The sequence below is a fragment of the Orbicella faveolata genome, unplaced genomic scaffold (assembly GCF_042242905.1).
Source record: "Orbicella faveolata isolate gen_17 unplaced genomic scaffold, um_ofav_v1 contig_25, whole genome shotgun sequence".
Lineage (NCBI taxonomy): Eukaryota > Metazoa > Cnidaria > Anthozoa > Scleractinia > Merulinidae > Orbicella > Orbicella faveolata.
This window is the reverse complement of record NW_028301553.1, coordinates 8,373,290-8,398,681: the sequence shown is the minus strand read 5'-3', so window position 1 is coordinate 8,398,681 and position 25,392 is coordinate 8,373,290. Positions and strand designations below refer to the sequence as shown.

General features: G+C 38.7%; 2 protein-coding genes and 1 pseudogene across 3 annotated transcripts in view; 1 reads left to right on the top strand and 2 right to left on the bottom strand.

Moving 5' to 3' along the window:
- The window catches only part of LOC110050326 (DNA polymerase epsilon catalytic subunit A-like), a 48,224-nt gene extending 29,375 nt beyond the window's left edge, over window positions 1-18,849 (bottom strand). For both annotated transcript variants that reach the window (XR_016208274.1, XM_089293268.1), the window contains exons 1-27: window positions 16,870-18,849; window positions 16,565-16,697; window positions 16,286-16,366; window positions 15,498-15,542; window positions 14,897-14,989; window positions 14,674-14,753; window positions 13,733-13,882; window positions 12,751-12,805; window positions 12,395-12,472; window positions 12,068-12,175; window positions 11,142-11,252; window positions 10,880-10,965; window positions 10,242-10,297; window positions 8,968-9,031; window positions 8,370-8,430; window positions 7,861-7,932; window positions 6,980-7,093; window positions 5,830-5,922; window positions 5,365-5,484; window positions 4,773-4,880; window positions 3,997-4,125; window positions 3,352-3,454; window positions 2,347-2,493; window positions 1,491-1,636; window positions 1,283-1,341; window positions 865-954; window positions 365-457 (exon numbers count right to left, since the gene is read on the bottom strand). Coding sequence is in view for 1 of the 2 variants with exons in the window: in XM_089293268.1 (XP_089149394.1) it covers window positions 365-457; window positions 865-954; window positions 1,283-1,341; window positions 1,491-1,636; window positions 2,347-2,493; window positions 3,352-3,454; window positions 3,997-4,125; window positions 4,773-4,880; window positions 5,365-5,484; window positions 5,830-5,922; window positions 6,980-7,093; window positions 7,861-7,932; window positions 8,370-8,430; window positions 8,968-9,031; window positions 10,242-10,297; window positions 10,880-10,965; window positions 11,142-11,252; window positions 12,068-12,175; window positions 12,395-12,472; window positions 12,751-12,805; window positions 13,733-13,882; window positions 14,674-14,753; window positions 14,897-14,989; window positions 15,498-15,542; window positions 16,286-16,366; window positions 16,565-16,697; window positions 16,870-16,949 (2,555 nt within the window). In the remaining variant the exon portion in view is untranslated. The remainder of the gene's footprint in view (window positions 1-364; window positions 458-864; window positions 955-1,282; window positions 1,342-1,490; window positions 1,637-2,346; window positions 2,494-3,351; window positions 3,455-3,996; window positions 4,126-4,772; window positions 4,881-5,364; window positions 5,485-5,829; window positions 5,923-6,979; window positions 7,094-7,860; window positions 7,933-8,369; window positions 8,431-8,967; window positions 9,032-10,241; window positions 10,298-10,879; window positions 10,966-11,141; window positions 11,253-12,067; window positions 12,176-12,394; window positions 12,473-12,750; window positions 12,806-13,732; window positions 13,883-14,673; window positions 14,754-14,896; window positions 14,990-15,497; window positions 15,543-16,285; window positions 16,367-16,564; window positions 16,698-16,869) is intronic.
- Window positions 18,850-18,989: 140 nt separating this feature from the next.
- LOC149108828 (uncharacterized) lies at window positions 18,990-25,054 on the bottom strand. Its single transcript, XM_089293368.1, has 3 exons — window positions 24,898-25,054; window positions 22,637-22,741; window positions 18,990-19,252 (listed from the first exon to the last, which is right to left on the bottom strand). Exons 1-3 carry the CDS (start codon window positions 24,974-24,976, stop codon window positions 19,080-19,082), a joined length of 357 nt encoding a protein of 118 aa, XP_089149494.1. The 5' UTR covers window positions 24,977-25,054; the 3' UTR covers window positions 18,990-19,079.
- Window positions 19,620-21,510, top strand: LOC110050327 (ADP-ribosylation factor 1 pseudogene; annotated as a pseudogene).
- Window positions 25,055-25,392: the final 338 nt, after the last annotated feature.

Here is a 25,392-nt window from a genome sequence, read left to right as displayed (position 1 = left end):
AATTGGTGGCCAGGTCTAGGGAGGAACTTTTGCGGCTAAAAGCTGGTCATTTTATTCAGAGGAAAGCCTAAGAAGGTTCAATGCATACAGTTAAGGAGCCGCACTTAGCCAGCCACACACAACCAAAGTGGGTTTTCAAGCTCTTCATTGACAGGTTGGCTGGCATTGATTGATTGAAAAAGCCTGTGTATTTCCTGGAAAATTTGTCGCCTCATTGTTTTGAGATTGACACAGTTTTCGATATATTGCTTCTAGCTTTGTGTTATTAAATGATAACTTGCCCTTCCAAAAAGTCAGCAAAACAAAATTAGGAAATACATGGCAGCTGGTCATCTACCAACAAAGGTTTGACAAATCAACTCACCCAATCTGCTCCACAATTTCCCTGGCTTGTCTGATAATGTTTGCTCCAGTGTGGCAAACAATACCAGCCATCTCCATGGAATACCACCTTGCACTGTAGACAGAACACAGGTGATCAGTCCCATGCACAACAATCATTCATGAAAATAGAAGGGCTGAAATTCTAATAACTCTTCCAGTCATGTAAACTTACTATTATTAATAAGCAGAGCCATAACACATAACACTCATTATGACTGAGTATGCTTGATGGACCTTTGATACTACCAGTGAACTTGCCTGTTCAAGTTGATACAATTCAGCCACATTGTAACAAGTTAATGTTACGAGTGTGAGGATCGAGGCAACAGGTGACTCAAAATTTTATGACAGTCCTGTCAAGTGCCTGCGGACAAGTTGTGGATGTGCTCATCTTTAGGTGACACGATAACACAGAGTAGTGTTTTTTGGTCAATTAATAATAAAAAAACTAACACCTAATACAATCTTATTTGCTCTTACCCCTTTCTCATAACATATCCATAGAATGAGTTCAAGATACACTTGTGAGCCAGTTGAAGGGAATCGTACAAAATCTCTTTGCTTTTACAACTGAAAAAGAGAGCAACAAGAGTTACATGAAAATACACAGGCTCAATGCTAATGTACAGTACACCAGGTAAGTGGACAGACTATGGATAACCTAAAGGTTCTAACTGTGTACCACAAGAGTGTGCATGGTTCTGGCATTTGATTTCAAAATAATGTGACCAACTTTCAAATCCATACCAACTTTCACAGTACACTGAAAGCATGCTTTGGTTGCCTGTGAGCAAACCAATGTTGTCAAATGTATTTATGAACAACACTGGGAAGAAATGGTAAAAATTTTGTACTGAATGTTATGTTAACATAATAATTTGTGAATTGCTTTGATTACCTTTTTATTTCTTCAACACCACCACTCTGCATGGCTGCTCCAAGTTTACGTTTCCAAACCTTCAAATAAAATACATGGCAGTCTTGACAACTTCATTAAAGTTAACAACAATATCTAAACTGGTCCAAATATTCTTACATTTCAGGGTGTCCAGTCAAACCAAATCAACAGGTAATATCACAATTGCAGACTCAAAGGAGAAGGGTACCTTAAGCAATCCTTTGAATTCATAACGGCGATCACGGAAAGCTCGCACAGTGTCAACATAAAATGAATTCTCCCGCTGACAAATCATGGTGCTACGAGTTTCTTCTTTGCTCACACGGACTTTCTTGTAAGCCTTGCGGCAGTAATCTGTTAATAAACAAAGAACATGTTGGGACAACGAAGGCCAAGATGGTCATCCTCAAAATAACACTGCTTTATGTAATTGAATAAAGTATTATAATTATTTATAATGGCTCTTTTTAATCTGCTGATAAATTGATGCATCTCCATGATCCATTCTTGGAAAATGCACAGGCAAAAGGTAAGCATTAATAAATGTTATTTCATTTCTTGAAAATAGAAATAGTCCTCCAAACATGAAGGTAAAAATATTTCTACTTGACAAAACAAAACTGTTAATTTATTTTGTTTTTATTTTGGGCATATATGAGACCTATTTTTCTCGCAGAACACAATGGACAATCCTGAATGACCAAGACACCCCACCCAGCAATCTCTGGTATCCAATCACAGGACAGGATTTGGGTCATCTCCCCTCTCACAGAGTTGACCATATAATAAATGTGCATAGCAATCATAATCAGGGGTTTCATTAAGAGCCGCATATAGGGCAAATTGACCTGCTGAGAGGACAATTTTGCCCAGCTGGTTTGACCATCTAGCGGAAAGTTTTTCTTACAAAGAAGTTCAGTTATAATACTTTTGCCCTCCTGTGAAAACCAGTTGCCCTCCCGCTGAAAAATTAATGAAACCCCAAAATCATTATCAAGCTCCTTCAATTCTCTGTATTGGAACAAAGATAAACTTAAAGTTTACTACACTATTGTAAAACACACCTTGTAATCTCTTTTTCTCCATTTGAGCTTGATCAGCAAGAGAAAGAGAGTGAAATGATCGAGGAGGATCCCCAGGATTATCACCAGGAATTTTTTCTACTTCTAGTTGTTGTTTGATGGTTTGGTATTCATTACGGCTTGCTGGCACTGGAGAAGAAATAAATACAAGGAAGGTGAGAATTGAGTAAGACAAGGGAAAACTTGACTTAAAAACTTTAAAAAGGTATAATCAAGAATACTATTGGTAGGAAGATACAGTAGGTAAAACAAAAATGAAGGAAGACATTAAAGTAAAAGGGAGCAAGGATACAAGACAGAAATTCAGAGAAGTGAGATGAAAAAGGAAGCAAGAGTGATACTGAGAAAATTAATTAGCACACAAAAAAGCGAACAAATGGATGGACAAACAGAAACAACCAGAGTGATCAAATAAAAATGCACAAATGGTCACTGCATCAAAGAAGAAATGCATCAATCAAAAGAATCTCTGAATCAATAAATTAAAGTGACACAACAACACAAAAAACGGTGGGTGGCAGGATGTTAAAAACTAGGAAAAATGTGCAAGGAAATTACAACTATTACAACTGAATGAATGGAAAGAAAAAACAGTAATCAAACAGGAATGGAGAGGCAACAGATGGACTGTAAAAGAAATTAGGAGGATTATTATATTACTGAGAAAATTACTCCATCGTGATTGGCTGACAGCAGTCTATTAATTTTTATAGATAATTCTTAATTTGCACTGCAGTGCAAATTAGCATGCAGGCATCCACAATTTTCTCAGTCATATAATAAATGAGTAATTGCATAAAAGCTCGAGCAATTAAGGATTTACACTACTTGTCATATTTAGAAATTCTTTCAAATTGCACTCACCTAAAAGCCTCATGTAATTTTGAGAGAATTCAAATATCACTCATAATGTAAATCTCTAATTGCACTTGCATTCATACCATACCTATACAAATTAAATTGGAGCAATTAATTTTATGTACATACTATAGTCTCCTCTCCATGTCCAGTTCATGACTCTCTGACATCTTGCTCCTGGCTTGTTAAAGTCACATGCAGCGCAGGTTGCCTCATCCACCATAGCAGAGGGCTAAAAAACATTGTAACATGTCATTATATAAAATAATAAGGCAAGACTGGCATGATTTTTAAATGCATATAGCCAATGTTTTAAGGAACCACCGGCTGTCACAGTAAGACAAATGTTGTTTAACAATGCCTTAATTTAATGTAGATATGCAAAAAACATTTTAAAAGAAAAATATACACCGTGAACATGACGTTTCGGTGTCACCTCGTTGCCATCATCAAATGCAGATTTGAGCTGTTCTGTTCAGATATATACTAGTTTAGGTGTTAAAGAGTCAAGAAAAATGTCAAGAACAATGTCAGCTAATTAAACACTTTTGCCTGCATAGAGTTCGCTTGTGTGTTCAAGTTTGGTCTTGTTTCTTTGATTAGCAGCATCTCATAAATCAGGCATTCCAGCTTCCCTCTGGACCTCTTTAAGATTGAATTGTTCATGCAAATTTGGTTGGTCAAAGTTGTGACTTTCTCAAAGGTGTTTTCCAACAGCCGAGTACTTATGTTCATCAATGCATGGAAACAGGTGTTGGCATGTGTATCTGTTACCTGAAGTCTGTTGGTAAGAATGATGTTTGGGTACATGGCACCAACATCAAGATGATAGATCAATGGGTTCTCAAGTCTTGCTGGTGTGTCACGTAAACTTCCCAGCTTGTCTTTAATCTCAGCACAAACCTATCAAGGCATTAATTAAATAAAAAGTTTTAGATAAAAAAGTCTGAAACTGAGATTTGATTACAAGATATAAAATCTACCTGGGACCCTACCCTTTGGGCTTTGATAACCCCTACCCAGTCATCAAAAATACACTGATGTATTGTCCCTGTCTTAAAAAGCTTAGCCCCTAAAGGACTGTAATATTCAGTTCCAGTTTCACGCTGTTCTCAGTTCCAATCACATGATATGACCATGACTTTTCAATACAGAAGCACAATTCTGGTGAATCACAACTGTGTAATGCATGGAAATGGCCAGAGATAAGTCACACATAACACAACAAAAGAACTATAGCTGCCCTGCATGTCAGAGGTGCAAGGCTGATGTTAAGTCTTGAGTCACCAGTTGTCTTGATCTTCACACCTGTAGTAACCTTGTTAGTTTGTGGGTGAAGTGCATCAACAACAGGCCAGTTCACCCTTAGCATCAAGGGTCCATCAAGCATACTCAGCAGTAACAGGTGTTACAAGTTACAGACCTTAATGACAGTCCTGATGATGCATGGTAACTGTTTCAGGAACAAGGAGGTCAAAGGTCATAGTTACTGCTTCATAATTTGATTAATTAGTTCACAAATTCAGTGTTTAAGTTAACACATGGCTAACCTCATCAAAATTTGTAACAGTCTCCATTGGAATATGTTCTTCCTCAACAATTGCATGTCGCATAGTATTTTCCACATTATCAATCAGTTTCTGAAAAGCATCTGGAACCTTCATAAAGAGGAAAGACAGATTTCAGTGTCAGGCTGATTAAATGTACATAATTGCAGATCAGATTAAGTTGGCCACAGGTGACTAGCACAAGCTCAACCTTGTCTTGCCTGTGCAGCATGTACAATGTAATGTTGCGGTATTTCTTCACTTATTTCAAGTGTATGATCTACAATAGATCGACAGAAAATCTCACAGGTAATTTCCAGAAAAGATGTGAATTTTTTTCTTTCTGAGAATATCTTCCCGACATGTGTAAATTTTCTTGTGATAATTTAGTAGCTTATCACCAGAGTAAGACAAAAAAGACATGGTCGAATATTAATGTTGTAATGCAAAATCAAAGCAAAATGTAAAGTACTTCCAACACACGGAAGCAATGGTCCAGCTTCTCTTACTTACAAACCCTTACCATGCTCTATACATGTACCAGACATTGGTTATGGTGCTCTATTTCACTTGTAGTTCCGAGCATCACACTTACCAGTCGGAATCTACAAGGGATGTCACTTCTGAAGACACCAGACTCCAGAGCTTCCACATGACCTCCAACATATGTCTCAGAGTCCAGAACATGGCCATCATTAGTCAGCTTGTTAAACACCTACAAATGAATTATTTAAAAACCAGTTTGAGATGATAGGACAGGGTTGCAAAAGCAAAATGTTATTCTTGGAAGAAACATTTGTTTTTGGAAAACTCACAGTTCACAATAGGAGTTTTTAAAGAGACGTTGTCCTCATGTAACACCACTTAGGGGAGCTGCCCAATTATTGGAGGTTAAAAATGTAAGGTCTTGTGCAGCTGGGACCATGACTAAGTGTCCACCGATGGGAAGTGTCTCCCTAAAGGATATGTCTGCCCATGGGGGCTTTCTGTCTATAGGAGGTGTCCATTTGGTAAACAGCCTTAGGTTTATGTTAAGTGTTACTCAGAAGACATAACCGACCTGTTCCTGTTTGTTGGGATAGATGATGTTTGCATGGAAGGCTTGTACCATTAGAAGAGCTTCACACAAAGTTCCTGATCCTTTTCTAAGAACCTATATTAAATACAATTCACACTGATCATGATGCAAGAAGACTAGACAAACTTTTATTACACAGGGTTGCCACCCACCAGAACCAAAAAAATCCCTAACCTTTCACTGACTGTAAATCAATCTTCACTGACCCTGCAGGATGACTATTCTGGCCATGAATCAACAAAAATAAGGATGGCTCGGATAATTTTCTTAAACAAAATTGCGTTGTCTATATAAAAACATCTAATAAAATAATTTGTGGCAACCTTAAGATAAAATTCCCTGACTTTTCACTGACTTTGAACAGGGATTTAGAAACTCCCTGAGCTGACAAAAAAACTCCCTGACTTTTCCCTGACCTTGAATAAAATCTAATTTTCCCTGACTTTTCCCTGACCATGGCAACCCTGTTCAACACCAACAAAGTTAGTACAGTTGACTTGAAATCAACAAGAAGTAAGTCTTTTTGCAATTTGTAAGAATGGCAGTAAGTCTTTTTGCAATTTGTAGTCCCCCATCCCTTAATTTTACTTGATTTACATCACATCAACTACAACCAGCAAGTGCAGATATTTGCTTCTTTGTCAGGGCTGCAAGTACTAATTCAAGTCAAAAAAGAGAAAAGAAAGAAACTCTGACTTCAGTCAGGATGACCTCATCTTAAGGCAAGATCTCAAACTTGATCAACATATCAATGGACATCTTGATTGACACTTGGTCGACACTCAATCAACATCTTGATCGACACCTGATTGACACACAATCAACAGTCAGTCAGTAGTCTGCTGAATGTCAACCAACTCATATGTATCGATCAATAATCAATGACATGTCTGTGAAAATGAGTTGACTCTTGACTGACTATTGACAGAGGGGTTGATTGAGTGTCAATGGAGGTGTTGATTGAGCGTCAATGGAGGTGTTGATTGAGTGTCAATCAAGTATCAATCTAGTATCAATCGAGGGTATCAATCGACACTCGACCGCAGACGCCTTTAGTGCACATAATCTGACTAGTATGCAGTGAGCATTGATTTACTCAATTATTATAGTGATTTAATTTCTTAAAACTCACCTCATCTGGTTCCATTGGAATAATGGTGCACAGTGCAAAGATGAATGGGTGGACATACTTCATGTAAAGGTAGTAAGTGGCAACAGCATCAGATACTGAGTAATTAGCCAGTTCCTGGTAAGTGAAAAAAAATCAGTGGTAATTAAATGTTATCTTGATATATAAACAATAGTCTCCATTTACCGCAAAAATATACTCAAATATTTGTCCGTGGCCATTATTAATTCAGACAAGCAAACAAACTGAGTGAGCTTTGAGGAACAGCTACTGTCCAAGGACAAATATCCAAGCATATTTTCATGCAAAAAAGAGGCTATTGTGTTTATTATGCTTCAAATATTTTTTGCAACATGCACAGTTTCGAAAATTGGGGAATGTCAATAGGATATTCCCCAGTTTTAGCTGGGGCATATTCAGTCATGTGACACATATTTTAGATATTTGAAGGATTGTAAGCCACCATATTTTCTAAATGACAAATGGTGTAGGAAATTAGGGAGAAAGGGCTAATACCAAGAAGGTTACATATAATGACATGATGGTTATGTGCTTTATCTCAGTCACTTCAATGGCGACCTGTAGCTTTTCAGACATAACCATGAAGGGCAAATAAATTTTAAAGGAGATGTGTCACAATTTTTCGAGTCAGTTTTCTGATGTACAAAATTACTTTCAAAGTGATGGCAACCTCAAAACAAAACTTTGCTAAGGTAAAAAAATAACAACTTTGAAATTAAATGAAAACTAAACAAGAATGGTTGAGGTCGAGGCTGAGGAAGATGAGGACAGATTACAAGTGGTAAAACATGAAAAAATTGAGAAAATTTTTTGAGATGTGTTATGCTCAATATAGCTCCTTTATAAGCCATATCTGTTCTTACCTGGGGTTGTTCACTAGCCATGCGACACATGTCCTCGGGATCCAGTTCAATGGGATCATACCTTAGCTTGGCCTGGCAAAGAACAGATGCAAATCAAATACCAAGTATCAGTGGTCTAAAATAACAACTGGAATACATATAGTTAAACGTGTCATCAATAGATGATCTTGGGAGCTGGTGCCTCACAGGTTGGTGGAACCAGGCAACAGTTCTGGCATGGGGAAGGAGGTATCCATGGGAACCTAAAATCAGCAGTGGGAAACTTACCAATGGGAGGGTGGAATGGGAAGAAAGAGATCTGTTAAATCTGCAGGCTAGAGCAAACAACCCTTCACAAAGGCAGTTGCGAGCAAGCAAGATCACAAGATCCCCCTGTTAAGCACTCAGAGGTTACCCCTGAGCCATGCTAAAAGGAATGACCCCTGACCAGCATTATCTCAAGGTTAACTTTGTCTAATTACATTAAGTCACATTAATTATTTTAAAGATGAATTTCTTAGTTTCCTTACTTTAGTAGTAGCTTTCAGGTTTTGACTGCCAACAGGAAGGTAACTATCTCTTTTGACCCATCTACAGATAAAGGAAACAAAATTCAAATGATTAATTAAATATCTCAGGAAAAAACATTAGGATCATGTGTACTCAAGGCATCCGCGGTCGAGTGTCAATTGATACCTTTGATCGATACCGTCAATCAACAGTTGATCAACACTTGATCAACACCCCATTGACCCAACAGTTGGTCAAGAGTTGACTAATCATTATCAATTGATCCATACGAGTCAGTTGACACTTGGCCAGCTATCGACCAACTGTTGATCAAGCATCTATTGAGATGCTGATTGAGTCTTGATCGAGTGTCTACCGCATATCAGTTGGGATGTCAATCGAGTATCAATTGAGTATCGATCGACACACAACTGCAGATGCCTTTAGTACACATGATCCAAACATTACAGACATGTAGGTGGTTCAACATCTGTAATTAATGATAATATCTTCAAAGTGATTAAAGTCTTTCTTCTTGACACCTGTCTGCCTGACAATGTATAGGTGTGATATGGAAAGGTTAGATGCTGATCAACAAATGATCCAAAAAAATCAAACCTGAAAGCATCCATGTGGATTGATGGCCTGCTCTTGTACTCTCCCTGTGCATCAACTACAAAGCCTAGAATATAATTCACAAAATGGTTTGATTTAAAAATTCACAACAAGAGCCGCTGTAGTAATCGCGGGGGGCGGGGGGGACTCCCATATCAAAGGACAGGGGTGCTTGTTAGACATTTTTAAAAGAAGCCCTAAGAGGTACCAAGATTCTGTTTTGTGGACGTGGCTTAAGAATGTTTTCAGCCCAAAGAGGTGCCAAGTCTGGAACAACGCATTAACTGACACTTTCATAATTTTTACTAGAGATAAAGACAATTGTAAATGAGACAAAATTAGCTATCAGTTGATTGTCAAATATCCTCCTGTCATATTTTTTTCGGCTTAATACCCTGAAAGGTACCTGACAAGCTCTCGCTGAGGATACACACCCTATGAGGTACCAAAACCGCGTTTTTAACCCCTAAAAGGTACGGCGAGCACCCCCGTCCTTTATATGTGGAAGTTCCCCCTTACCCCTAGGTCATAATATTCTGGGTTTGTCAAGGTATAGCAAAACTGAAAATACAAGACCTACAATGACAAATGTGTCCACATTCTTTAAGAAATGACAGCCATTGTACCAAGTAGTCTAAAGCTTAACCACTATTAAAATTATCTACAGACATTACTTTGGACTTAATCGTAGGGAAAGGGAAGAGGAAATGAGGCAAGACCTCATTCTTGGGTAATTTACACACTCAGTAATGGTCCAGTGGTGAAATAAACCCAATTTCTGTAGATTTCTGGGATCAAGTGTACTAAAGGCATCCGCAGTCAAGTGTCGATTGATAACCTTGATCAATACCCTTGATTGACACTCAATCTATACTCCGTCGACACTCCATAGACACCTTGGTTGACAATTGATAGACACTCGATCAACATTTCTGTCAACAGTGGGTTGACAGTTGACTGTAATTTTCGATGGATGCACATGAGTCGGTCAACACTTGACAGACTATCAACCAACTGATCAAGTGTCAATGGAGTGTCAGTCAAGATGTCAACCAAGATGTCAATCGAGTGTCAATCCATTGCGGGTCGATTGAGGGTATCAACTGACACTCAACCCTGGATGCCTTTTGTACACATGATCAGATTTATTCCCACTAACAGGGATAACTAAGAAGTGGTTGTATCCAAAACTGACTCCATAAATGCATCATTTTATTTTCTTTCTAGATTGCCTCAGTCTCTAAAATTTTTGCTTGTTTTTATAATTTGTTACTTACCAATTTCCTCATACATGCTGATACCATGGTGAGCTGCACGGGCCTCAACAAATGGCCTAAGGAGAAGGCAATACAGAAAGGACGATTGAGAAGCTCAGTCATGTGGCAGTAAAGCTGCAACTGACTGAAACACCATAGAGAGCAGCAAAATAGATTAGAGAGCTGGTCTGACTGGATTTGTTTTGAGTAGCTTGCAATTCAACTTCTCCACCTTGCTATTTCAATAGTCAACTGGTAAGCCTCCTAATAGTAGACATTTTTATGTTACGCTGGATACTAAGATACATAAACAAGCCTTTAGTTTGCAGTTGGGCTTCTCAGCACTGAAGCAGGGTTGTCCAAAAGAAGCCAACAATCAATGACTTAGAAAATCGTCATTTTCTTCACAATCTTGGCAGCTACTTTGCCAGGGTATTTGTCTGATTTTTTACAGAGATAGCAAAATCAACTACCTACAGTGTACTTCAACAATAAAGCCGCATTCTTCAAAACTTTGTGATAACTGTGACTCAATCAACCATAAAAAAGGTTTTAGTTTTGTAATAAGATTTAACTTTATGGGGTAGATTTGAGTAGATTAGTTCTCCTTCTATAATACATATTTTCATAAAATTATGAATGATATAACAAATTCTTACCAATCAAAAGAATCTCCATTGTAAGTTACAAAGATATTTGGTTTGACTTCTAGAACATGCTCAAAGAAACGCTGTATAAGGCTTGACTGCAAAAAGAAAAAGAAATATTAAATACGGCTTTAAAATAATTAAAATTGTACACAGCACCTGAACAGAAATGAATTGACTTACACTGAAACCACTGAACACATACATGTGTAAACAATGAAAAATTAAACCTCAAATATCTTACAATATCTTCCAGCCATCAAGAGCAATTTACCTCATCTGGTTCATTTATGACTGTAAACTGTCCTTCATACTCAGGTTTTGGTGTGTATTCAAAATCAGCGATGTCTTCGGAAACTATCTCTCTGTTAATGATCAAATAGCCCTATAAGGAATAAAAGGACCATTACAACAAGAATAAAGCAAAGCAAAGCAAAATATAGAGTTGCTGTAAAGTAATGTCTTTTGAGATTGATTCACAAATTAAAATCATTCACAATTTTCAGTGTTGGTATTGACACCTGTGCTCGCACATATGCTTGAACTTGCATCAGTAGTGAAAACCAGGTTTATACAGTATGACACAAAATTTTTCAAAGAACTTCTTCTTCCACTTCCCCCAGCCCAAATTGAAGGCCCAAGAAGGGCAACAGGAACTGACATCCACAGTGCACAAAAGTGAAAATGACCAACACCTTTCAAATCATGTGTACTAAAGGTGTCCACGATCAAGTGTTTATTGAAACCTTGATCGACCCTCAATTGATGCTTGATCAACCGGCAATCAACACCCGATCAACATCTCGGTCGACAGTCAGTCAAGAGACAACTAATTTTCACAGACACACCATTGAGTGTTGATCAATGCATATGAGGTGGTCAACACTATCAACCAGAAGTCAACCAAATGTTGATCGAGCGTCAATCTAGTGTCAACCGAGTATCAGTTGAGATGCCGATTGAGTGTCGATCTAGATGTCGATCAAGTTTCTATCGCAGGTCAATTGAGGGTATCGATCCACACTCGACCACAGATGCCTTTAGTACACATAATTCCACCCTTCAATACATCTGATATAAATCTTTTCAAAAGATCTTGATCTTATAATGATCTTTCATATATTCACCCGCATAAATCGTTTAATAACATTACACTCATATTACAGTTTCACAAGTTTGTTCAGTAAAGATGTCCCGTACCTGACCATCAATCATGTAAGAAATCATCATAATGGAGTCTGTGCTTGAGTCAGGGAATTTGAGCGGCAGTTTTGTGGTCTCTATGTCAAATGCTAGTACAACAGGTTCCTGAAGAGATACATGCACAGTAAAGGTACGGAGGTTAGTATCTAGTGCATTAGACTCTGGCTGAGAGAAATATGATCCACAGTACTCTTTATCACTTCATGCTGCAGAAACCAAAGTGACATGTACGTAACTATGCATTCTTCAGCCACTTATTATAATTAGCATAGGTGAGACTATACTGAACAGAACAAGATGAAAAGCTAACTAGCATTTGCTCACTGGTCTGTCTAACAGGTCATCTCTCCTGCTAATGTCAACATGAATTCCACCACGAACTTTCACGTTGTACCAGTGACCCTGTAATAATAGAAACAGTTTGTTACTTATGTATCAAAGTTACCTCTCCATTCTACTTTCAAAAACACTCTACATCTTATTTCTCCCTACATTATCAGGGCATAGTCGAGCCCACATGTAATGAGAAATAAAAAATCATCAGCTGTTAAACCAAAACATTTTCACAACTACAGAGTACAACTAAATTTGTGGCAACATTTAGCAAGAATTTGCATTTAAGGCTAGCAAACGTTCAAGGATTAAATTTAACTTGTATTCTTCCATAGTTTTTCACTTACCACAAAAATCTTGAGATCAATAGCTGCTCTAACATGGTACGGTACATCATATTCCCTAATAAAATTAATTTGCACCTTTGGTATACAACTAACTTTCAGCAAGACTTGATGCAACAAGTTTAGATTTTAAGCCCTGGTCAAACAAACTCGCAGGTAGTTACGAGTAGCCACAAGTTGAACTTGTGTAGTCAGACTTGCGTTGGGTGGCCAAATGGACTCGCAAGTTTCCCCGCAAGTTCCCGCGAGTCGCTATAAAAACCCATTTCAAGTCAGAAATATCGTGTATTTCATCGGCTAATAATAGGTGAATGGACACCTCTCAACTTGCATTGACTTGGGTTGGGTGGCCAAACGGTGAAAAACTTGTGTCGACTTGCCTGCAAATTTGATCTCGACCAAAGTGAGTGCAAGTCATCGCAAGTCAACGCAAGTGCACACAAGGCCTGGCCAAACAGAGTTTTTTACTTGCGACTCTGTTTGGCCAGGGCTTTAGATCAGCCAGCAAATACACCTGCCTTTCATCACTTCCTGCTACTAAGCCCAAACTGTTTGCGGCAGTGAGAGGTGGCTATGGATGTATTTGTAGCTAATTCATGACTACATGTAGAATTCTAAATCAACAGTCAACTGCATTGACACTTTAAAACAAAACATGTTTTATTTGTCAGTAAATTTTCAGTGATGATTCTACAGTTAGCATACTTTCAAAGGTTTTGGGAGCATCATATGACTTCTCCTTGACTTTGTTAATAAAACTTCAAAAGACTGCAGACAAATTGCTGCAAGGTTGATGATGACGGGAACATGTTTTTACACCAAAACAAGATGGTGAATGGAGGACTTTTACGACTCTTAGTCATCTAACATACCATAAAGTGCCTAAACTGCCCATCGCAGCCTGAAGCCAAAGATCTTGATAACCGACCCTCCCATGGGTGAATGAGCATTGAACAAAAACAAATATTATCATGACTACTGTTACCTGATATCAATGACATTTGCCATTTGATCAGTATTTCTCCTGTTAGCTGCGATCATCTCTTCCTCATTCATGTCAGCACCCATTACAATGTTATAAGCTGCATTTGTCTTGGCCTGTTCTTTGTTCTTCCGGACTGCTGGCATGATTTCCCTGAGACAAAACAAAAAGCATGTTCGAGTGCTTTGTAAATAATACAACGTCTATCACTGAAAACTTCATGGATCATGTACACTAAAGGCATCTATGGTCGAGTATCGATCGATACCTTCAATTGACCCGTGAACAACACTCAATCGATACTCAATCAACATTGCGATCAGCTAACACTCGATCAACAGTTGATCAACCGACTCATATACAGCAGTTGAAAATTAGTCGACTCTCAACCTACCCTCGACCGAGTATCAAATGAGTGTCAACCAAGGTGTTGATCGAGTATCAATCAAGTGTCAATCAAGAATGTGATCAACACTTGACCGCAGATGCCTTGGAAAATATCTTAGCAAAGAGCTTTGCAAAGATCATTGCATTCTTAAGTATTGAGGAAGATTTTGCCAGGAACCTAAAAGGATCTTGCAAAGATCTTTTGCAAGAGCCTTTGAGGGATTTATTGGAAATTTACAAGATTCACAAAGATCCTTGAAGAATGATCTTCACCCAAGCTCTCAGCATCTGACCAACTGTCCCACCCATTTACTAATCATCATCATCAGCAGCAGCAGCAGCAGCAGCAGCATCACCATCATTATCAACATCACACCAAAAGTGAGAGTTCACCAGTACTTGCTTTTGACATTTCACGGTAGAGAGATCCACTGTGAGAGTCAAATATCTTGCCAAAGACCACAGCTCTAAATCCACTGTCCAATGTGCTAAATATCAGGTTGCAGTGCGTCCAAAAAGGTATACAACATGTTCCATTTTTTTTTCCACAGTCTTACCTTTTGACTTTCATCAAGTCATTCACAGTTAGAAATGATAACTTGATGTAGTTTCTTTTCAGTCCAACCAGGTGATTGTTCTAAACGGCAAAAGGTGAGATTTATCAAGAAGTCAAAATTGAACACTTGTGTTGTAAATCAGATCTTAAGTGAACCAGCAGAATTTAAAATGACTGGAACACTCTGTTAGTAATATTTTTTTCAGACAACATTTAAGCCTTACCAAATCCAGATCTTCTTTTGCAACTGTTTCAATACTTGAAATCAATCCACCAAACTTTCTGTTCAAGAAAGTTGCCACTTCACGATCAGTATCCTGATATTTGGGAAGAAATCAATCAAGGCGTGTTAAAAAATATTCAAAAAAGTAAGCATGTACTCAGAAACACTATTTGATAATAATACACATGCATGAAGTGCTATTTCATCAGTAGTTATTTTCCCTGAATTTACAGTGAAAAACAGTCTGCTGGCAGCAGGTTTTTTCTCTAAGGGTCACTTAGATGAGTGTCTTTGTCATCACGAATGCAAAAGGACGGCATGGCGGTTGCTGAGTAGGAAAGAAGGCAAGACTTCTCATGCCTGCATGCCATGCCCACGTCTTGTCCCATTCCCCCTCAGGCTAAATCGTCTTGCTTCATAGCCCCTGCTAAAATTTCAAGGGAAAAACAGACTGCCAGCAGTCTAAGTGAAAAATTACTATGTGGTTTCTTATTCGCTTTCAAAACAAAACACTGCAATTCAATCAATATGATGAATTCTACTTTCCGATACATTTTTGTGTAAATCAATTATTGTAGTATACTGACCAAAAGACTACTTACTTTCTTTGCAAGGATGTAGAAATAAGGCTTGTAAGGCAATGGCACCTGGAGAATATTTTTTGGAATATTAATAACTGTTAAACATAAAGAATTTTCAGAAATTTTCACAGTGGAATTGACAATCCCTAGAGATTCAAATTACAAAGAAGTGGCAGCCTTGTTGGTGGCAAAAGAGGCCACTTGAATTTTTTTGTGGCATAATTTGATGTTGTGCGCAAACTAGAAACATATTACAACTGCGATTCTTGAGCAGTAATTGCACTTGATTCTCTGGTAATGTTACCAATCATCTACATTTCAGACTGCTAGTTTCCAATACTAACCATAAATAAAAAATCAAACAAAAATCATTGCAACTATTTTGGAACTGAAGGATTTGTGGGCAGGATACCTTGCACTAGTGCAATAGTTTATGTAGACTAGCTCTAACTGGCCTGATCTAGTACTTAAATACACAGTGCAATAGATGTGGTTTGAGCAGTACAATGTGTTTATGAAGTCCTGAAAATTTGGAGGATTCTTCTGACTTTCTCAGAAATATTCACTGATCTCCTGTTTAAGTCTCCCAGGTCTCAGTAATTGGTCAAGATTCCCAGCAAAAAATATGCTTTTCTCTCAGAACAGCATTTATAAAAGTTGTCATCCCTCCCACTCTCCCCATATTGGCTTCAACCTTGAAACCCAGGCATCCAAGTCTTACATAGGGTCTCATGAAGAACGTGTTCACGTCGGTGCCTGGACAAACAGACTACCCAGGTACCAGGAGGCCTGGAAGCCATGGTGCTTACCCTGAAACGTCCTCCGTCATCTTGAATGAAATAAAGATCCACTGCACTGATCAATTTTTTGTCATCATCGATGATCTCTGTCTGTAAAAAAGTAACAGAATGAATTTATGCCAAGTAAATAATACCTAAGTTCAACACCTAAATTCTCTTAGCACGTGTCACTGTACTGTCAAGCAGATCGATATGTGAAGAGAATCAAGAAAACCATCAACATTATTTTCTCTCTTCTGTTGACATCGAAAACTTCTCCGAAGAAAAAGTCAGTAAGGCTTGACTTACTGGGTGCATATTGATAAGCCATCCTAGCCTTTCAACTGGTTCCTTGTAGCGATCAAATCCATACTTAACATCGAGTGTGTCATTCGACTGAATCCTGAGAACTCTTGCCTCGCTCGAACTTCCTTCATCAGGCCTAGAAGAAGAAGCGATTAAGAAACAAGGTTGATAAACACAGCCCTCGTTAACGGTGTATTGTAACATACATCAGCCATTCAAAATTTGGATAAAATACGAAAAGACACATTTACAATGTGCAGTACACAAAACAAATTTTATCACTCAAAATCCAACATGGAGTCCCTCACCTTGAGCGCGAGCGAGAACTGTTTTCCTCGCTTTCCTCGCCATCTCCCTTCTTTTTTTTGCCACTGTTCAGAAGAACCATGGCTGGTTTCACAAGTTTCTTTAGCGATCTATTTCTCTAGACAAACCATCGAGGAGAATTAGAAAGTTAACCGTTCGATACGACTGGCGATCAGAGAACACAACCGCGAAGTTGTCGCATTTTAATTTTTTGGCGCGAAACAAACCTGCGCTGAGCTTATTAGCTTGCAAGCTAGCCGCTGACTGGAGTCACACCTTGTAATTTTTATTGTCACGCAATCTCGAAAGTTATCAATCGATGTGGGCTTATCCCTGGAGTTTATAATTGAAAAGTAACGTGGATTTAAGCGTGCTATTAATGGTTTAAAAACTCTCCAAGACTTGAATCGTTTCTGAATGGAAGAAAAGTCATTTTCATGATCAAAAGTTGCCTTTTTACAGAATCCAGAGGCGTTTCAAATCGTCCAAGATGAGTGGCCCAAGGTTCAAAGGCTACACTGCGGGCATGAATCCAAACGCTCACAAATTTTTCGATGGATTCACATGCAAAGAGACTATGGAAGCATCACACAAGTGCATGGCTGACAATGGCTACGACAACAGCAAGTGCGAAGACTATTTTAAGGCGTACAGACAGTGCAGGAAGGAATGGCAGCAAGCGAAGAGGAAACAAAACAGCGCGACTTGACCGATCAGACGTTCGGCTTTTTAAAGAACGCCTGATCACATTCTGCGTTCTCTCCAGCTGATCAAAAGCTGAGATTGGAACATGGTGTTTATAGGCTAGCTTGTATCTCACCCAGGTGCATCCGTTGGTCACCAAAGAGGGATGACACGAATACACACTGAATAACCTTGAAAACAAATGATTTATAGAGCGCTCTTATTTTACGTTTTATGGCCAGTTAACGGTGATAACTTCGAATAGTTTCAACCCAGCGTTGCATCTGTAAGACTGTTACATTAAAACAATTATTTCGTAAATGTGCGAGTAAGGAGCGACTGGTGAACGTTGCGTGACCACGCAAATACGGCTGAGTTGGAGGCGGGTTGTACTTTTGAAATTTTTAAGGCAATGGTTGTTTTCCATAAGTATAATCATGGCTCAGGCATCGTATAAACTGTACATCACCCTTGTGTAATTAGTCTTGTGCGACGTTCTTTAATAGTTCGTCACGTTATATTCTCCTAGAAAAGATTGCGTGACGAGCCAAACTAGCCGTCCAACCAGGATCGAGGTTCATTACAATATTAGCTGGGTTTCTTCTCTTTTGCATTTGATGTGTTGCGCTCCACCATTGGTTCCACACTTAGAGTGGAGCTACATGTCCTAATCGCCCAACAAATTTGACGTTGACATGCTCACTTTGTCACGCAATGTCAACGCATTTTCATATTTTCATACAAACAAAAAAGTGTAAAAAGAAACACTTCCATAGATCAATTAAGTAATTATGCGAAGTTCCATAAGAATCCATAGCAATCTCATGGAAATATGAGACCACGAAATTGCCAAATTTGATAAAGAAGTGTATGCCAGGTACCCCATGCGATATGCGGGCATACATTTCTTTGTAAAAATATTTACTAATTTCAGCATGAAAAATCTTAAGATAAAGATTAGTTTCTGTTTGAATGAAAAACTCGGAAAAGCGTAAAAAAACCAAAACGCGTGACTTGCAACGTGTTAGGTGCATTTTTCACGCGCATGGCAATTGGCATCCCCATGCCATGGCCCAGGTGCGAGGATCGTTAGGTGAGTGAAGGTGAGTAGACGATGGCAGATAGCATGGACTTGATACGTATTTTGTGCATTTAAGGGAGTTACTTGGGTGATTATACTTACTTGGACATACAGTGGAATCCCGATTTTTCGAGAAATCGGGATTCCACTTAAGATCTAAGTACATTTGTCGTGTGCTTTTAGCATTGCGTCGGTTACTGATATTGATTATTCGTCTTTTTCGGAAACCGTCAGAAGCCTGTTATGAATTCTGTGATGTTTAAGGCTCACAAGTTTTCTTTTACGATTTTTTTTTTACCGACAACTTTTCTCTATACTTTGTTTAAAATTTAGTTTATTAAGATGTTTGAGGTAAACTAAATATCAGGTCAAACTTTATTTCAAAACAAAATAAATGAGTCCTGTTTCCTTCTAGGCTTCTAGTGCTTCATTTGTTTGATGACTTATTTAGCCGAAGCCATACTTCTCCCATTTGTTCATGGATCGCAGTTCTTCTTTCCAAAACTTTCTGTTCTCTTCGGACTCCTTGCGAACTTTATCCAGCATCGCTAGATGTTCTGCCATCGAGTCGACTTTCTCTTCGTCTGATTTGGATCCATCTTGTTTGTCGGCAGACCCACCTGACATGGAAAAAAAAAGCATTACTGAGCAACCAAGTCACAGTAGTAAGTTTTGCCGCGCTCTAACTGAAAGGCTTGGGTACGAGACAGCTACGAGAACAACCTCCTCCTCCTAATCCTCATCCTCCTCCACCACCTCTCCTTTAATGCCCCTTCTCCAAATGGCAGTGTCGACAATTCGGCAAAAAAATGTGAGGAAGCACAAAACTACCATGAATGACGAAAGATTTCAGCTTGCTTTCATCACTAATTGTATATACAAGGGTTCATTAAAAGGCGAATAAAGAGGCAGGTACGTTATTTGCGCACGCGTGCTTCCAACAGACTTACAGGTCCATAATGAAATATTAATTACTGAACACTTTTTGATAGACGTGATCTTTACGCGTGGTGAGGTAGGCCGATCAGCAGTGAAGTCGAGAGAATACATCATGGGGAATACTCTAACTAGATTGTTCAAACGCTTGTTCGGTAAAGAAGAGGTGCGGATTTTGATGGTCGGCTTAGACGCGGCGGGAAAAACGACAATTCTATACCAGTTAAAACTGGAGGAACCCGTCACCACTATTCCAACTATAGGATTTAACGTCGAAACGGTCGAATACAAAAATATCAGTTTTACTGTATGGGACATAGGCGGACAGGACAAAATCCGTGTTTTATGGCGGCTTTATTATCAAGAAACCCAAGGACTTATTTTCGTTGTGGACAGTAGCGATAGAAATCGCGTTGCAGAAGCGAAAAACGAGTTGTTTCGACTTCTAGCCGAGGATGAACTTCAGGAAGCTGTTCTTTTGATCTTTGCAAATAAACAAGATCTACCAAACGCCATGTCTACCGCCGAGCTGAGCGAGAAGTTAGGGCTGCACAGTTTAAAGGGAAGAAGCTGGTTTATTCAGGCAACGTGCGCGCTGAAAGGCAAAGGACTTTACGAGGGTTTGGAATGGCTTTCTCAACAGATTCGAGAACAACAGATCAAATTTACATGAAACCGTGGTTAACAAGTTGCTTCAGTCAATGGGAACCCGGTCTTCACCTCAACGCTACGTACAGGGGAGAAATCAGAAGGAAAAGATCTCGGTTCATCTGAAAATCAGGGCATTCAATACGTCGGACGGGACTCAGGAAAAAATATAGAAGAGGGAACGTGAAAAACCCAAAAAAAACGAGACAACTTTACCGCACAATTAAACTGCCAACGTACAATGACACAATGTATTGATTGATAGTTTGTTATTTACGCTTTGCCAACTTGAATGGTAATAATTTGTACAGATGTATTAAAATGGTACTAGTTATCTGGAATAATTTTTCTGCGAAAAACACTTCTCTTGAAACTAAACGTGTCCATTTCAGGCCATCTTAGACAGGCTTTCGATTATCTTTGTCACAAGAAACTAAACACCGCCCCCAAATTCAATATGTTATATCATCCTATAGAATGGTCATGAGTAAACGTAAGTACTTTTTCATATGTTTGTCACTTGCAAGTTTTAGAATAGAGGCTAAATGAAACCATTAGAAATACAATAAAAAATACAACGTAGAAATATAAATTAAATTCTACTTCCTACTGAGCTAAACATCTGAAGAAAACTGTTTAAAATTCTATTTTTAAAATTTAAACAGGATTTGATATAATAGCCAAATGTTTTACAGACTTGACGCGTTGCTAGGATTCTTGTTTATGTGCTCGCTATGTATCCATATTCGTATTTTGTTAATTTGTTAACAAAATCTACAAGGCAATTAGTATTGTTGCTCAAGTTTCGATTATTTAATGGCTCTGTTAAAAACCCGATATAACCACTTGTAACAATAAAACTGGCGAAAGCGGTAAATAAGGCGACTTATGCCCGGTTCAGACGCCTTACTTCACATGAGCCGAATCGAACGCTAATGAGGGAGAACAAAGGATTTTTCTCATTTGCATTCGATTTACAGCGTCTGAACTTGGCCTCACTGACCAACCAATCGTGTATGCCTCAATACCTCTCAATAGGCCATTTCCAAAGGGCCTTTTGCCTCTGTTCCAAAACGAGCCTTCGTGCAAAACCATTCATATGAAAATGTTTCCACCAACAGGTGCATTTTCATGCAAATGAAATTCACTTTCATGTGAAAGGTTTTCCACAAAGACTCGTTTTGATACGGAGGCACACAGTAACTCGAAAATGGTTTTACTTTGACTGCTCATAACCATCTATTAACTATGTCATAACGAAATCTTTAAAATAAAATTGGTCTTTATATTAGCATTTGACAGCTAAACTGGAACCTGAACGGCTGAGGCAAGTTTAGTAAACGAAAGTGGGGTCCTTTTTAGTGGCGCGACAATTGCAAAGACTGGTGTCTGTTGTTGTAAAACTTTATAAATTCATAAACGTATTGTTTTTTCCCCAATTTTATTATTTGATATTTGAGATTACTACAACAGAAAAAGAACTTGCTCATAAGGTTATTCGAAAAAGCAGTTAACTATGGCTTGTACTGAAATAAGAAGCCAAAAATACGAATTTAACAGCTTGATTCTTGGTGTTCAATTAACCTGAACGCCTCCCTGCCCCATTACTGGCCTGAATTTCAGTCGGAGTATGGCACTCGAGAAGAAATTCAGGATAAAATTTTAAATAACTTTGTCATCTGTTAATTGCTATGAAACTGGGGTAAAAACCGGGGCGGGACACGATGGGAATAAATCCTGCGTTGTGATTGGCTAGATTGACTTACGCGCAGATAAGGAGGCAAAAATGTTGGGGGTGGGGGTGTCTCTCTTGCCCCGTCACTGCCTATCTTTCGTTGACTACTTTTCTCAGCGTACCATATTACGTTTCATGTTGTACGAGTAGGCGAAGTAAAATCTTTCAGAAATCAGTAGTGCTCTCGAGGTTTTCCCAAAGCGAACAAAACTGAAGAACATACGGATAAGATTCGGCAATGTGATAAAGGTTGTTTCCAAGGAACATGGTTTTCTCAATAGGGGAGTGAAATTACCCTCATGAGCTTAATTTTCTGTATTGTTTTTAGTTATTAAGATTTCGTGTGGAGGCTTTCCGGCCTCCTCCCTTCTTGTTTCCGAGCAATTTCAGTGATGACTGTTTATTTCGTTATCTATTTGATTGTTCCGGGCTGAAGGAAAGTATTTCAACTAATGTCAGTGCAAACAACACCCGAAAAGTAAGCTTGAAAGATTTTTTTTTCCGAGGCGAAACTCGAGAAGGCGTTGATTCATAAAAACTTGAGCTTTATCACCGCTGGAAGAGATTTTCAGAATTTGTTGTGCACAACCTAAGCTTGCGTAAAAAGCTTGCTTTCTACTTGAATTACAACGCCGAAATTTGACACTTACATTCACGAAATATGGAACAAGAGCTCTGATCTTACCTTCTTGTTGAACGTCGTTAATTCCCGGCTTAGCCTTAGCTTCCTCAACCTCTCGGATGCACTCGGCTTTGTCAGGGTCATCCTCGCACAAGTTTCTGTTTTCCTCTTTAAAAATAGCAACATGTAAATTATATAAATTATTTCTAAGCTAATCTATAACCCCTAAAAGCATTAGAATTTGACCTATATATTGTAGACCCCGTGTACAAACGATTCTTGCAAGAGGACACAAATATGTGATTTGCTGCATTTTGGTCAAAACGATCTTGAACTTAAAAACAATATAAAAAATAAAATGATAGGAATTTGGGATGGCACATCCCGTGGAGAGGCTCTTCGTCCACTGTTTCCAGATCTAGTTGGAATTTTAAAATGTTGGTTTTTGTATGGGGAGGAAAACCAGAGAACCCGGAGAAAAACCCTCTCAGCAAGGCGAGAACCAACAACAAACTCGGCCCACTTATGACACCGGCTTCAGGATTCGAAAACAGGCTACACTGGTGGGTGGCGAGCACTCTAACCATTACGCCATCCCTGCTCCCCTACTTATGAATACATAAAATGCGCTTAGAACACCAGATTCAGATTTTTTATTGTTTTGTCTATTTCCGTCATGAACAATCAATCTATAAATAAATAATACATAACATTAACAACAACACAGAAACAAAAATTACAATAAATAGAAAGTAAGTGTACCCAGTGACCAAAGTAGCTAGGGCTTTCGGGTTGTTCACTGCCACGTTAAGTTAACTGGCGTATGCAATAAGCTTATAAAACTAAAAACAGTGCAAAGTGTATTAGAATAAATCATTCAGTGAATCATTGAAGTGAGAGCTAGTTGTCACAAGTTTAGTGGATTCTTGCAGGGCACAAGTACAGAGCTTTGAAAAGTATATCCGACTTTTCATTTGACATCAAAACCTCTAGCATGTGCAGTCCACGAAAATACTCCCTAAATACCTTCAGTGCATTACCAGACCGCATTATATATAAACGCAAGAGACCATATACCCGGTGAGCTTTTGCCACAAAACATGGTATACTCACGCGTGAAAAGATCACTGTTGCTATGGTTGGTGGGAATACGAAATTTCTCTATACTTGTATTGAAAATATTTCACTCGTTCGCTGCTTGCGCTCACTCTTGGAACACTCGAAGGGATATTTTTTAACGCCAAGAGGCCATTTAATACGGTATCTATCCTCTCTATATATTTTTCAGTTTCATCGATGAAAATATCTCTTAGCTTTTGACATTTCGAAGTCAAAATGAAGCGCTGTCTATTAGAACGCAATTATTTAGTCTTCCCTGGATTTTGTTCTCTTGACTGCGTTCACCTGCCACTGTCGAGCCCAGAATCTATCCAGCTGCGTGACCCAATCAGAGGGACTCTGAGTTCGAGATTTTTTTTTCAACTGTTAGGGCTCTAGCTCTTTTTGTACGTCTTTTAGCGAAATTAAACCAAGTCAATTGTTCCAATTCCAATTCCAATTCCAATTCTATTGAACGTTTTTGTTGCCAACTACAATATTTTTAGCCGGTCAATGCCTCGTTACGAAAACTGTAAAATGAAAGGCTTTTCGGTCCTTTTCTGGTATATGACAAATGTTGCGTTATTTTCAGCTAGTCAGCAAATGGCTGTTCTTATTCTAATAAAATGGCGGGAATTAGATCGAAGATAAACAATTGTTTCCACTGTTTTTGTTGCGTTATATTATCATATTCGAAATGCGACGACTCACACGAACTACAAGCAAACAAGCCCGAATGCTTAGGACAGATAGAACGGACGACTGGCTTATTCCGGGCTAGACTACCAATTAGCAAAATAAACTTTAGCGCATCGTATCGTGTTAAATCGCGCGACCCGAGAACCCAGTGTCGAGAAAAAGGCCGACTAGCTACAGACAGCAAAAGCATTCTTTTAGTTCTTGGCAAGAGATAATCTCTTGGTGTCTTGGGTAATTTAAATCCGCCCACTGAGAATCAGTGTTAACCGAGATTAAAAGAAAACTGAGCATTCTCAAGCCTGCTTGTGTTTGCTGTCTGATGGCAGGCGTTTTCGTTGGTTTCATGCCAAAAGAATACTGTTTCGCATCCGTGAGTCAAAGTGGAAAACGGATGAAGATATGAACGAGTTAATTTGGTACCTAAAGAATCGATCTAACCAGTCAAACGCAAACAGCTTTACATTTACAGCGAACAAAAATAATTGTCCAGAGCACAAACTACTAACTTCTACATTTACGTTGCTTACCGTTTAAAGCCGGCTTCCCAGATATGCGAGAGAGCAGTGAAACAAAAATAATGAGGGTTAAAATGAATATTCGCTTCATGTTGGTCGTGAATCGTCGCCGAACACAATCAAAAAGAAAGTGATTCGCTGTCAGTTTAGACTTGTAAGCAGTGACCGGCCGCTTAGCAACTACAGAGCGTTCAAAAAAATGGGGCAGAGTGTATTTTGCTTCTGCTCGCGAAAATGCAAATTCTGGTGTCAGGAAGGACCTATTGACGGAGTGAAGACAATACCCTTTAACTTCTGACTTGATATCGATCGTAAATTACGAGGCGAATACGACCGAAGGAAAAAGGGGGCAACACCTAATGAGAGAAGAAAAAAAAACTTTTCATTTTTCTTTTTTCTCTCCCAATCTCCCACCACCCCTTTCCCTCTTCTCAGAACGAGGCAGGGAGAACAACAAAGTCAGGGGGGCACTTTCAATTTGATGAAAAATTCCGGTTTAAATTTCCG